General features: G+C 29.4%; 1 protein-coding gene across 3 annotated transcripts in view; it reads right to left on the bottom strand.

Moving 5' to 3' along the window:
* LOC107445211 (protein croquemort) overlaps positions 1–15828 on the bottom strand; it is a 52008-nt gene that overhangs the window by 22809 nt on the left and 13371 nt on the right. For 2 of the 3 annotated variants that reach the window (XM_071179887.1, XM_071179885.1), the window contains exons 2-3: positions 12029–12153; positions 8022–8182 (exon numbers count right to left, since the gene is read on the bottom strand). In XM_071179887.1, coding sequence (XP_071035988.1) covers positions 8022–8182; positions 12029–12145 — 278 coding nt within the window. In that variant the 5' untranslated portion in view covers positions 12146–12153. Of the gene's footprint in view, positions 1–8021; positions 8183–12028; positions 12154–13173; positions 13292–15828 lie in introns of those variants that run through there. The other variant, XM_071179886.1, reaches the window with a different exon arrangement.

Below are 15828 nucleotides of genomic sequence, written 5' to 3'. Positions count from 1 at the left end.
GTTACAATTGACCCCACTCTCCCCTATAAACAAATTTTTTTTTTTGCATGATGGAAGGAAAATATCACAACTGCAAATTTTTCTTATTTTCAAACTTCGCAGTACGCAAATTATGAGTTTGACGCCGAAGACGATGCTTTAGCGGCAGCGAATTTGATTTGGCTTTCAACTTCGTGTAAAATGGAAAAGAATGATCGACATTCAATAAACGCGTTGTTTCGATGAGTGCGATGTCTCAACGAAGTTATCTAACCAAAGCAGAAACTTGGGAAGTTGTTGGCCGATTAGAGGGGGTGAAAGACAAGCCGAAGTAGCAGTAGCCATTGGAGTTTTACAAAGTATAATTTCCAGGATCTAGAACCGTTTTTTGGAGACGAAATGCAGACCGAAAATCAGGGCAAGGGCGTAGACGTGCAACAATGCGTGATGAAGACCGTTATTTTACGCTAACAGCACGGAGACACCAAAATATAAATACTACAACACATTCGCTCGACTACTGGCACTACAGTTTCAACACAAACTGTCGGAAAGCGCCTTCACGGAGTAAGTTTGTTTGCTCACCGACCAATGCTGTGTAACACGTAGACAGGAAGGCACCGTCACGCCCGCAAGGAGTAAGCGACAGAGCATGTAAACTGGAGGAGATATGAATGGTGTAATATTCCTTTCTCAGGCGAATCCCGTTTTTCCGTTCATCCTGATAATAGGCGTGTTTTTATCGGGTGGGAACGTGGCACTTTTTTTTTCTTTTTTTCCAGACGTGGACACGTACCTAGGTTTGCAAAACCCTTAACCGTATAGTCCACGTCTGGTCACAGGTCTATCTCACATAATACATAGGTGCATCACATTAGTTAAAAAAAAATTTAAAAAAAAAAAGAAAAAAGAAGATTAAATAAAAAGAAAACGAATAAAGAAAGTGTAAATGAAAAACAAAATTTTGAAGAAAGTCACAATAGATGACAGTAATTAAAAACTTAATGGATAAGTAACATTGATAGGTAAAAATATCAGAGTTGCTACATGCATGGTATGAAGCGCTCTCTAAGAGGCTGTAAAATAGGAATTTTGAAATACTTGAAAAGAAAAAGGTAATTGAATCTCATAGAAGAAAAGAAAAGGAGTTTTTAGAGTTTCTCTTTAAGGGGATCAATTCAACTAGAGTTTGTGAATAAGAGAGTTTTGAGCATTTCTCATGGAGAATTGTGAGTTCAACTGAAAGTTTGTGAATTCAAGAAGAATAAATTAAAGTTTTGAAGTAGTCACTGACTGTAAGAATGTAGGAGTCACTGAAACTGCCGGGGTGGAGGCATAGAATTTTGAATCGATACAGATCTCTGTGTGCAAAAATTGCACAGGAGGATAAGTTAATGTGGATTAAAATTTGATCGAAGTGCTGAGAGTGCAGTCTTGTAGCTTGGGCAATCTGCAGCATAGGCTGGGTGATGGGGATTGTGTTAAGTACCAAAGTACGTATTAGAGTGCCAGCAGTTGATGCAGTGATGGGTGTTTGAATTGCATTCGCTGGAGTGATGTTGGCTACCACAGGTCACGCATGTTGTGAATTCCTGTTGACATTGATGAGTCTGGTGGTCAAGACCTTGACACCATGAACATCCACTTATTCAGTCCTATGAAGATGAATCTAGCCGAAAGGAGATTAGTTGCGAGTTTATGAGAGACGTTGACTATGATGTGGTGTTTGTCTGTAGCTCTTTTATGAGGTATGGATTTGACGTATTTTATTACGTTATTGTTGCTGGGTGTGTCACAGTTTCTTTGGAGAATATTAGCGATGCCTGTGCCATCGAAGTGAGCTGGTGCATTAAGTATAATGAGCGGAGTAAGGCGTTGCTCTTTATCTTTGAAGTGGAGTTTGTTTTCAATGCTTTTTGTCAAATTGACCTTATCATCTTGTGCATGGAATTTTATTTCAACGAGATTCTTCGTTCTGTATACTNTGTCTGTGCTATCGAAGTGAGATGACGCATTAAGTATAATGAGCGGAGTAAGTCGTTGCTCTTTATCTTTGAAGTGGAGTTTGTTTTTAATGCTTTTTGTCAAATTGACCTTATCATCATGTGCATGGAATTTTATTTCAACGAGGTTCTTTGTTTTGTATACTTTTTTCACAAGTGGTATTGGATTAGATTTGTTTATGATATTTATTATGTAGTCAGGTTTGGATCCATCTTCTGTGGTGATAATTGCAACAAAAATTATTCAGTTTAATAAAATCTTTCCGGAAAATGCGATGATTTTTCTTCTCTCATTTATTATACTTCAGTTTTAGGCTTTTTCTTCAGAAATGTGTAGATTCAAGAAAGAAATATTTTGATTTTCTTCCTTTTAACAAAAAAATGTTTTAGCTGTGTTTGTTGGAAAAAGTAAGTAGTGTGTATTTAAATAAGTTGAACTTTTAATTTCTATTTTAAATGCATATTTCTAGTTTTAAGAGCATATATTTAAGTTTTTTAGTGCATATTTGCATGCATATTTTGTCAGTTTTTTAGTGCATATAATCCGCTGTCTAGTTATTATTAATAAAAACATGGCGATTACTAAATATTTATACCTTCCATATTAAAAAATAAAACAAATTAGAATTCGATGCAATACACATCTGAGAATGTTGTTTTCAAAGTGTGAGTTGAAAAAATATCCTGGGAAATAATACGCACCATTTTTTGTTTTAATTGGACAAATGGACAAATAAATTTTACGCAAACTCATATCAGATGTAAAATAACGATTTTAATGCTTGTAGAACCGATTAATTTTTAAGAACTTTTTTGACGAAAATCCGTTTCCAGTCGCTGCAGATTTCTTTCAAAATAATATGTCATGATTTGTGTAAAAAAAATTGCAAATTGTGTCATGTTATAGATGTCTTAAAAATGCATGATTTAATGCTTACTTTTGGTCTTTCCACGTGAATATTTCGTCTATATTATTTATGTCATTTTCACCAGTGTGGATGTTAATTATTCCATCATCTGATCCATTTCGCTGTAAAAAAAAAAAAAAAATTAAAGTAATTATTATTAGATTATACAATGTCATTAGGGTATAAAATGGTCGTACATCAAATTAAACTCTATAACTTTTCAAATGTTAACATAATCCTTGAATTTTTTTAATTTTAACTTAAAGAAAATATAAATTTAAGTTTAACGTTCAAAAGTATACTAATGCATGGTTATTTTACAAGGACTACAATTTAATGAAATTTTCTTACATATCGAGCACGCAGATTAAATAAGTAATTATTGATTTAAAGCACAACAGAATCGAGTTACGAGCAGTAATTTTACTGTTTCAGAGCAATTCCTCATTTATATCAACATGCCATTCATTCAAAAATTATAATTAAGCGCGTATTTTTAATGCCAAATCATGCTGGTCTTTTAACTTTATAGATAGCTCAAATTATGCAAAATGTGAAATCTACTGGAATAGGCATTTGATAAAAATGGATATAGTTGAAAATGCGTGTTTAAAAAACAGGCGTAAATTGAAATGCTTGTTTGAAGGCATGGACACTCAAAATCTTGCTATTTGAACTGGACAGCACTACATATGCCTTTTCAACGTTAAACAAAGACCCCAAGTTTGTAACTCCAACATTTCTCATGAAAAAAGGAAGCGCCAAAAATATTGAAAATTCATTTTTCAAAATTTGAAAATCCATCATTCCTTTTTATTCTAACTACAGTATTTCTTTTAAAATACAATACTTTTGATTAGTTTAAGAAACAATCCGTCCTATAATCATTTTCTTTTATTGCCTATAATAACTCATTTTGAGCTATGTCGATTTTTTTCAAGCTTACATTTTAAGATTTTTTTTTTCAAATCAGCATATTTTTTTAAGGACACATTTTTAAAAAATTTTCAGACAAATAAAGCTATATTTTTTTTCCAAACATGTAATTTGCGCCATGGACCAAAACGACTTAACTGTTATTCAATGCATTTAAATATTGTAAATATTAATCCACCCATTAAATGACACTGAAAGCATAAAATATCTGACTTACTTGATAAAACCAGCCAAACTTATCATAAGGAATATGCATGAATTTATGGCCTAGTGTTACAAGAATATCCGAGTATCCGTCAAAAAGCAGCTCTCTCACTGGTTTTTGAATAAACCATCTAGGATGTAACATTGCGAATAGAGCATTTAAGCCCAAGTAAAAGCTTACTAGGTTCATTTTCTTCGCCTTTGCTGCAGCTGCCTGAAAAGAGACTGAAGAAATAAATTCTATCGTGAATTCATTTAGATAAGAAAAAAATATAGTTAATATATATAGGCTATATCAAATTAGAAAAAACATCCTTATATTGACCTCAACACGTTAGAAAAAATCATCAATATTGGATGTGTAGGCACTGAAAGCTATTAAATGAATTGATATTGTAAGCTAAAAGGAAATATTTACATAGCCTCCATCTTATTAGAAATAAAATAATCAATAGATTAAATATTAAACGCACCCATCCGGTAACTAAATCGACTGTTAAGCGCAAATTATAAAATAAAACTAAAAGAGTCTTTAAATGTAGAAAGAACTTGAGTCTTGACAACTTTGCGAGAAAGCATTTAAAATAGAAAAAAATAGGGTCTGAAAAAATTATGATCTAGTTAGAGAAAGCAAAAAATAGTTTTTTTAAGTTTTGTTTCGAAAAGTAGTAAGCGGAACTGGAACCCTTTTTTCAAGTAACGATTCAAATAAAATATTTACTTAAACCTCATCATGTTAGAAAAATCATTAATCTATAAAACATCGGGTATTTAAAAATAATTATCAAATTATCAACCTCGGCTTGCATCGACTATAGTGTTAAGCTAGAGCCGTGGAGGAGCAGGGGATAGGTTCACCATCCAATGAAGTGAACCAGGTTCGAATGCTATGGCTGGTCGATACGAATGCCGCATCCGGCTCGCACCGACCATAGTGCTGAACTAAAATATCCTCAAAGGTAGACGGATTATGGGTCAGAGTTCCCTTGCCGTCAGGCTAACTGTGGGAGGTTTCATGCTTTTCCACTCCATGCAACGCAAATGCCGGTTAATTCCCTCAAAGAGTCCTCCACGAAAGCTAATTTCTCCCAAAACTTGATCCAGGAGTTCACTTGTCTTCTCGTTTGGGTTCAAAATTACAAGGTGCTGAGCTAACGTTAAAATGTCTACAGATGTAAACAGATAATGGGCTAAAATATACTACTTATCGTATAGCTGAGTTGGTTTTCTTCATTTTTACCTTGTATATATAGTGTTAATTTAGACAATTTCCCTCTATGTCTTTCATGAAAGTGGGTTTGTCTGATACTTTTACTTAGAAATTCTTGTCATCAGGGTCTTGTTCATAATTACAAGGTTATAAAGATAAACATTATTGCTTCCCCTTTTAAACTACCCCACAGAAGAGGATTTGTATTCTTTTAATGCCATAGAAATAACAAAAACTATTCAAGCACACCATGAAATATGATTCTATAGAGGATACGACACCAACCAACCAACCATTATTGCTTCCAATTCACTTACATTTATGCTCCGTCAATACACGATTATAAAACAAAGTATGTAGACCGCTTCGTATATTACTTCCTATACCACACCGACCACAATATCTTTATTTTTATTTTTTTTATACCTTAGAAAATAATAGTTTTAAAATATTTTCAGATGTTTAAATTCTTTAGTAGAGAAAATAGCACGTGTACAAAGAGGGCATTATTAACAACAAAATTTGTTTTTTAATTTCCAGAAATGAAAAAAGAAAAAATCTAATTACCACCATAGGAACATTCAGAGAAGTAATGACGTCATCTAGCGTACCATTCGATTTATCAGCCTCGAAGTACCAATGACGAATTTGCTTGTATGTCAAAGTACCATTATNGAGAAGGACATTTATCATATGTGAAGCTGGCGAAATCACCGTACCTCAATCCTTTTGGGTATGTATTGGGTACTCCATAAAAACCCTGTGTACTCATTTTGAATGAATCCGATTTTCTGTAACAATTATCAATGAACAGCCCCATTTAAAATCATAAAAGCTCAATTGTACAGAGTGACTATATTCAATAACAGTCGTGTTTCACTTCGTAGAAGTGTAGTGGTGTGTTCTGTATTAACCAATGTAGCTCCCATTTGCGTAACTTTGCTTTAAAGTGATTTTTTTTTGCAAATACAGGGTTATTTATAATTCCCTCCGTCTGTAAACGCCATTTTTCTTTACTGCAACTAACTTCAGTGGTACATGTTACTGCCATCTACCGGCAACTGCTTAAATTAAAACTTGAATACATTCAGAATTATTTCATATGTTCTTTTTTGCCATATTCGTCTTCGTTTTTTTACTATAACGCTTCGAAATCCCGGAGGGAATTATGAATAACCGTGTATATATTTTTATAATCCTTATCAAAAATAAAGAACAAAATTAAAAACATTGAGAACCGTATACTAATATCTAAAGAAAAAACAAAACAAAAATAATAGCGAAAACTGACCATTCATTATCAAGATTTTTCCTAGTGAAAGTGAGTTAAGCATCCAAACCAATTTCACTATTGGGTAAAATAAAAGGCGTTTCTTATAATCACATTTCCCTGTCTTTCATCGCTATTCATTCTTCTTTAGTAATCAATTTTGTTTTCATGATTTCAATCTTACTTTCACTTGATAATTATTGCATTTAGATTCTACAAATTGAACGCCTTAAATATTGAAAAATAACTTTTACTGGTTTTTCTCTCTCATTCACAACTATAACTTAATTGCTACACAAATTTAACGTAAAAAGAAATACTGATAACAAAAGAGAAGATTTTCAATGTGTGTAAGTAATGAGTTTGATGCTTTATATATTCTTCTATTCAAATAGCATTACAATTCAATATAGTCTCCTTTGAAATAATTCCCTAGGGATGCCACACAATATCGGAGATGGTTTTTCCACAACTCATAGCAGTGCTGGAACAAGTATACTAAAATAGTCGTTATCTGATGGTCAGTTACAGGCTTTTAAAAGTTCTTCTGAATCTCAAAATAGCGATCAATTTTTAATATCGGGAAAAATAAATATCACATGAACTCAAATCAGTTAAGTTAGCAGGTTGAAGAGTACCCGGTCTATCGGCCAAAAACACAGCACATTGTCGTAATGCTTACTCTTGAAGTTCGGTCTCACAGATATGACTCTTTTTTGGTCTTCAAAGAAAAGAATCAAATTATTGAAAGAATCATATTAAACAATTATTCGTCCATTCTGACCAACAGTCGAGAATCTGAATGCATAAGATCCTGGATTCTGCTGAGATTTTTATCTGATTTTGCAGTTGAAGTTATTCCGTTGCATAAATTTATTTTCCATCGACATTCTTTCACGTGAAAAAGACTTAAATCAGTGAAAAATCTAGCAGGCGGAACATGGTGTCCGTAGGATTGCTGAAGTTACGCAAAAGCTTCCATCGCATTGTGTTCATCTGAGAAAGACTTAAATCAGTGAAAAATCTGGCAGACGGAACATAGTCTCCGTAGGATTGTTAAAGTTATGCAAAAACGTCCATTGCATTGTGTTCAAGTAGTACGCCTTGATAGTACGCTTTGATAGTAAGCCGTTGATACATATTAATGCTACTCATTTTTAGAACGCACTACAAAAACTTGTTTCAATGGAAAGGTGACAATGAGCAATCACGTAAACCTGCTGAGTTCACACTCATACTTAACACGTATTTGTCCATCTATCACCGCCTTCAAATTACGTAGGGTCGTAGTTGTCACATAGAACGTTACGTCACCAGTCTCGTAGCTTAATTTACACGTATATTTCAATTTTCTAAAAATTAATGTCAACCATATGATGTTAATTTTAAAACATGAATGATAATTGCTAACAATGATAATTGCTAAAATAATAACAATGATAATTGCTTTTTACAAGCGCTTTTAAGTATATACGCATAATAATGAACTCATGATTATTGAGTGCACTTACCTAAAAGTATATGGACCCAATTCTTGCAAAACGGGTTTCTTTTTGTAATTGTATATTTCATCAGTATTAGTTACGTTAAAAAAATATATAGAAAGATATATGGGTACAGGAATATCGTTCCAATTTTTGTATCCTTCAGTGCCTTCTTTTAGAACTAATTTCTACAAAGGAAGAAAAAAATTTACATTTTTCGCAGAAATCATTTTACAATTAATATGAAAAATTAAAACTTGCATTAACAATCTTCACTTACTCTGAAACACTAAAATATGTAAATAATCATATGCTAAATTTAAATTAACATTTATTTATTGAAACTAGCATACAAATTTCAGGAAATATTTTAATGACCAATACAACTTTAAACGGTATTGAAACTTTTTATAGTAGCGATAAATAATTATTTTGAAACCAAAGCAAATCAGCTAATTATGATTTATGCCCAAATCAAATTTTTATAATTGTTTTCTTTAATTAATTTATTCATTTTCAAATATCGAACCTCAGTATATGTTTTCGTCAAATTACTAATTTTAAAATAATAGTAGAGTTTTATTTTCTTTGGAACTAGTTGAATACTAGTTCTCCGTAGATGAATAAGACTTAGAAGGGAACGTAAACAACTTCTTTCACTGTATCCATATTAAAGCTTGTCATTATTGAAGGAGTTTTGGTGGTTATATTGCAGTATCCTCACTGCTGAGTCAAACTCAAAATGACAACTGCCCCCTGACGCAGTTGTGAGATTGAGACTGCTACTTCAACTTCTACATCCGAACCAGTCCGAACTTTTTTAGTGCCATTTCTCTATTAATTTTGCCTTATAGTACATAACATTTTTTTCATTTCATTTAATTACTTTTTACCAAAATTAATAAACATCATTGGCGTCTATTATTGTTTGATTTTTCATGAAATGCTTTTTAAAATCATGATGTGCGTTTTAAAACCACATAACTATAAACTAAATAAACACGTGGTTTCAAATAATTTTACAAGTACTATTTTAATTATTAAAATATTTATTAAAAATATAATTCGATGAGGTAATTTGTCAAAGCTTTATGTTCATGCTGTTCATTGAGTTTATCTGATATAGCAAATAAAAAATAATTAAATATTTACGAACGAGCAAAAACTCTTTTTTTTTTAAATTAGAGCTATAAGCTTGCAAATATCACTGATGTAATCTTCAAAATATTTTAATCGTTGGCAACAGTATCATTTTCATGAATGGCAAGGTCTAAGCCAATGAAAAAATTACATTATTTAATCGTCTCTCCCGAATGGTATAACTAAAATTATTGAACGATTTTTAGCATCAGGCACATTGAAATTTCCCTTTTCACCCACTGTCCACCATTCAAATCTGTAACTCTTACCGGTTCTTGAGTTATATAAGAAGGACACACACACACACGCAAACAAACTCTTCATTCTATTATTATAGATAGATGTATTTCAAGAAAGATTAATAGTTTTTTCAATGATTTAACTAATTAGATCCTACAGTTAAAGCAATTTCGTTTACTATCAGGAAAATCTTGGAATTCAATGGTTGGATAATACGCTAATAAGTTATATAAGAGAAAAATATAGGTTTCGTAGGCTCTAACTACCATCTTTGCCTTATTGTTTGCTGTCCTTGACATCTGACTTTTCTTTGGTTGGTTTTACCATCTTTGATTTTTATGCTTGATTGTTTTATGTTTCTGTTGCTGAAACAATATAGATCATATTGCTTGACCATGACACGAATTTGTTATATAAGATATTTCAAAACGTTTCGAAATATTACCAAAGGATTACTAATTATGTTAAGATGCATTAGCACATAAATGTTTGAAGTTTTGACAACGTAATAGTTTTAGGAATGGTTTTTTTAAAAAAAGTGATTTGATTAGCAGTTGATATTAATAACAAAAAAAGGAGTTTTTAATTCTGTTATGACAAATTGGCATCATCTATTAACGAAATTATGAATGTTAGATTTAACTTTTTCCATCTCAATCGTTTTAAATAAGGTTTGAAAAAGTAATATAACTAGCAGTTGATATTAATAACAAAGAAAGGAGTTTTTAATTCTGTTATGACACATTAAAATGATCTATTGATTAACTTTTGATTGTCAGATTGAACTTTTCACATTTCAATCATTTAAAATGAGATTTGAAAAAGTAATCTGACTAGCAATTGATATTGATAGCAAAAAAAGAGTTTTTAATTCTGTTATGACACATTGGCATCATCCATTAACTAACTTTTAAATGTTAGATTGAACTTTTCACATTTCCATCATTTAAAATGAGGTTTGAAAAAGTAATTTGACTAGCAATTGATAATGATAGCAAAAAAAGAGTTTTTAATTCTGTTACGACACATTGGCATCATCCATTAACTAACTTTTGAATGTTAGATTGAACTTTTCACATTTCCATAATTTAAAATGAGGTTTGAAAAAGTCATTTGACTAGCAGTCGATATTGATAACAAAAAGAGAGTTTTTAATTCTGTTATGACACATTGGCATCCTCTATTAACTAACTTTTGAATGTTAGATTGAAATTCTCCCATTTCAATCATTTAAAATGAGGTTTGAAAAAGTAATTTGACTAGCAATTGACATTGATAACAAAAAAAGAGTTTTTAATTCTGTTATGACACTTTGGCATCATCTATTAACTAACTTCTGAATGTCAGATTGAACTTTTCACATTTCAATCATTTTACATAAGAATTGAAAAAGTAATTTGACTAGCAATTGATATTGATAACAAAAAAAAGAGTTTTTAATTCTGCTATGACACATTGGCATCATCTATTAACTAACTTTTGAATGTCAGATTGAACTTTTCACATTTCAATCATTTTACATAAGAATTGAAAAAGTAATTTAACAAGCAGTGGATATGAATTACAAAAAAGGATTTTTAATTCTGTTATAACACATTATCATAATCTATTAACTTTTGAATGTTAGATTGAACTCTTCACTGCTCAATCATTTTATATCAGGTTTGGAAAAGTAATTTAAAATGCAGTTGATATAAAAAAAAAGGGGTTTTTAATTCTGTTATGACAGATTGACATAATCTATTGACTATCTTTTGAATGTTAGATTGATTATTTTACTCCTCAATCATTTTATATAAGGTTTAAAAAAGTAATTTAACTAGTAGTGGATATAAATAGTACAAAGTAGAGTTATTACAAAGTTTATAAATAGAACTTTTTTTGTAAAAGAGAGAGGGAGAAACCATTCATGTTGGACATTTCAAAAGCGGCAACATTTGTTGAATACTTTTTCCCATGAATTTCTTTTTAAGCCACAGTTCTTTCAATATTATAATAGATAATTATAATAGATAATTTTCAAAGATGCTTCTAGAAAAGTAAAAACATGTGCTTGACATTCAATTGTGCGGCTGGTATTTAACTTTACGCATAAAATAAAATTTTTTAGAATGGAAATTTTTTATTATTCAAGAAATTAATAGATCAACAATTCATGAATATTAATCATATGGTTATACTTATACTCCTAAAAAGGTTCAACCATTTCAGTTTCAACAACAAAAAGAAAAACGCACTAACAAATCAAGTTGAAACGACTAAAACATATTTTGTTCAAATTGAAATTTTTCGAGCTGGTGGTACTAATTAAGCATAAGTCGCATAATACGCATAATAAACAGCTTTTTTTTTTCAATGCGAGGACTCATAAACTGTTGTTGACGAAATAAATAACAAAAAATTGTTATTTATTTCGTCAAAAAATGGACTGTTCCATACAATTTTTGTGCTTAAAAACGATAATATTTCATTGGGAAAAAGAATTTTCTTTTTCTTTTTTGGTTTTTTTTTTTAATGACAATTGATATATATCATTGCGTTTGGATAGGACACATCAAACACAATTTATAAGAGGTGATTAAATTTTTAGTGAAAAAATCATTCAGAGCATAATTTCACCAGCATCTGAATTCTATTTTTTTATTAAATCATACCTTTTTAATTTCAGCTTGCATAATAAGAGGGAATATAAAAAACATGACAATTCCAAAACTGGCAGTTAGAAGTCCTGTCAATGCCAGAATAGGAACTTTGTTTTTGACACAGGGCATTTCGCCACCTGTCAAAAATTAAAAATAAAATTAGTGTATTCATATGCACATTACAAAAACAAAAGAACTAAACTAAAAAAACTTTCATAACTAAAAAAATAATTTAATTGCATTCATATCAAAAAAGAGACTAATCTAAGTTTTTTCTCACTGATACTAATATACTTGTTGATATTATTCAATAAATTGACTATTTTAATCACAATAATATGATGTCCTTATATTATAAAAACATTTTAATCTAAAACTTCAGCATCCCTTACATGAATTTTTACTTTTTCTTATCAACCAAGCGTATCAATCAGTATTGAAACTTTTTTTAAACATAATTTTTTTACATTCGATACTTTTTAATGTATTTCTACACTGTTGTCTTAATAGCATTTCTCAAATCAATAAAGCTTAGATAAATTAAAAATTTCCTTTTTTTTAAACTAGATACTGTATAGATAATTTCAAAAATGATAAATTTACATATATAGCTTAAGTGAGTAAATAAACTTTAAAAAAAATTAATTTTAAACGAATAGTGGAAAAATTTAATAAATTTCTAAAAATACCAATACAACAAAAAAAAAATATTTTTCTTAAAAAATATGTGCTTGATTCCCCCCTAATTTTCATTAATTTTTATTTCAATGATCAAGATTGATCATCATTGATAATTAAAATTAACAAAAATTAAAAGAAGTAATAAGGAGATAGAGTAGCTTATAGTAATAAAAAGAAAAATTAAACTTTTTTTTTATTCCTTAATGCTTTTACGTTGTTATTCCTTTCATAAACCAGGAATCTATAAAATTAAAAATTTCTAGAACACAGAGTCAATTTTTACCAACGCCATCAGTATTTAAAAGAGAGAAAAAAAAACAAGTTAAATTGTGTAAAAATATTGGCTGGCTATTGCAATTTTTTGACGACTTGACGATCGAGAGGCCAGAATTCGTAGACCCCTGACTTACTATTTTTGTTTTTAATTATCTTTATTTCTTACTATATACTTTAAATAAAATTAAATTTATATTTACCGTAAAAATAAGCTTTACAGAAAAGATGAAATCCCATGAGTGAATTCTGTGCTGATGTGAGCTCAGCCTTCAAAATGCAAAGTTAACGCTCAGCTAAAGATTGGTCTTATGGCGTCATTTGAACTGTTAAGTGTCTAACCCTTTATTACCCTTACTCCCCTCCCCCCGCAAATCCCAGTCAAACACCTTCCGATAATATCATACACACACACAATGTCGTTTCTCAGTTATATAACAAAGATAAACCGAAAGAAGGCATGAGTAACAAGTAAGTTCCATCCATATAATGATGAGAGTAAGGAAAAATAACTATCCATAAATATATATTGAAAGTTCTAAAAAATATTACAAAACAGCTGTCCAATTCGAGTGTAATTGGCTAATTAAATACTCACCGTAATGAAAAAAAAAACGGTTTTATTTAAAAAAAATTAAAAGGATGGCGATAAGATAAAAGATATACCTCAATAATGAGATTTTAATCTTGCATCACATGCATGAAATTTCATAAGTTTACATAAGAATGAAAAAATGCGATGAATAATGCTTTATATAATGAAATGGTGTGAGGATGAGGTGCATTTAAATTTGCGACAGTAAAATATATTAATGTCAAAAAATTTAGGTCTATGGTACCTCATTGAATTACTTATTGAATACCTAGTACAAAAACGAAATTGAAATTATAACCTAATCGATTTCAGTAAATACGGTAAAAATTTATTGTGTTATTACTTAATTTGCCATGTACTTAGTTATATGACATCGCTTGGCGAAAGTACATGTAATTTTACAATATATTGCTCAAATTTGTTTTATTGTTAATTATGGAAAAAATTATTTTTATTGAAGGGGTAACACAACTATGATAACTATGATTGATGCTTTAATAGCTTGATTTTCTAGATAAATTGAGTTATCAAAAAACAAATAAAAGCAAGTGTACTTAATTCAATGTACAATTAATTACAATTATTTTAAAATACAATTACAATATTTTACGATTAATTAAAATTATTTTAAATTACAATTACAATATTAAACAATTACAATTAATTAAAATTATTTTAAATTACAATTACAATATTTCAATTAACAATTATTTTGCAATTAATTACAATTATTTATTATTTGCAATTGTAAATTTATTTACAATTGCAAATCTATAATAGAAATTAAATTTAATTCACAGTAAAATTTTTAAAGTAAGTTAATGGTTCTCTCTCAAATCAGGAATTAACATTAATTGTTGCTAAAATTTCCGATTAATATCTTAAATTAATTTTAGCTAATAACATTAAGATAGAATGTTGTATTTTCCTTTTATCTCGATAGCTTCGACTAATATTATTATTGCATCATGTAACGATAAAAAAAAACTTATGAATATAACAAAAAATGTATTAATTTATTTATTTATTAAAAAGTTTCTCCAATTTTGCCTCAATTGAAATTAAGATAAACTGCTTTTTATTAAACTTTAAGCTTTGACAACAATTAAAATTAAATTTAATTCATAGTAAAATTTTTAAAGTATTTTATACTTCTTTCTCGTGCCATGAGTTAATGTAAATTATTGCAAAAGTTTTGTGGAAATGAATGAACTTTTCAAATTAGAATGAACCTTTGAAGAAATTAATGAACCTTCAAAATGAATTCTTGCAAGCAAAAAGAGTCAATTTAAACAATCGTATAGTTAACTAATAGTGAAGGTAAAGCCGAAAAAAGATTTTTTAAATTGTTTTCAGAAGCTTAAAAATAAAAATAAGAGAATAAAGTTTCTATTGAACGATTACTTGCTATTTACTTTAACAAATGTAAATAGCTAGTAAATGTATAAGTAAATGGATTTACAATAATTAAGTTTTATACTGTGTTAAAGATTTTAAAGTTAGTTATTCAGCGTTTTGATGCGCGTCCAAATATAACGAATATGTGCTATGAATTCAACAATACAGTTTAAGTAAGTATTTTAAACTTATTTATCTATCTTTAAAACTTTTTTAAATCTTTAAATGTTTTTTAGGAGATATTATTGCCACAAAATACCATTATTTTACGCATTAAATAATGAACTATCCAATCACTTAACTAACGCAACGGCTTAACTTCTCCCGTAACTTATTGTTCGAGATAATCTGATGTCCTAAACTCTAATAGAAAAAAATATATTTTTGGGGTAATATTATAAACTAAACAATGTTTTTCATAACTATAAGACATTTAGTGCCTATGAAATTAGTGTCAGAAAAAGTTTAAAATGAGCTGTAGTTAACAATATTGTTCCACCATTCGGAAAGTGCCTTTAATAAAAGTAAGCAATTTGCTAATACGGCCAATGAAACTGAATATGTATTTTATAAATTATTTTCAAATATAAGTTGATATTGATAATAAAAGCAAAACATACCCAGTTATTATAAGTATATAAACTGTAAATAATTCCAAATCAAATTACGGTAAAAATTACTGGCATCTTGAATACAATATCAAATCTATTTAATAATAAATTGCATTTTTACCATAAAAATTAATACCGTAATTTTTACAGTAACATTTGTTTAATTACAGTAATTAGGTAATTTTACAGGAAATATTGAAGTAAAAATTACTGAATATAAATTTTTTGTTCCATAAAATTTTGCGGCAAAAATG

This window comes from Parasteatoda tepidariorum, chromosome 4 (assembly GCF_043381705.1).
Source record: "Parasteatoda tepidariorum isolate YZ-2023 chromosome 4, CAS_Ptep_4.0, whole genome shotgun sequence".
Classification (NCBI taxonomy): domain Eukaryota; kingdom Metazoa; phylum Arthropoda; class Arachnida; order Araneae; family Theridiidae; genus Parasteatoda; species Parasteatoda tepidariorum.
This window is presented reverse-complemented; position numbering and strand designations above follow the sequence as displayed.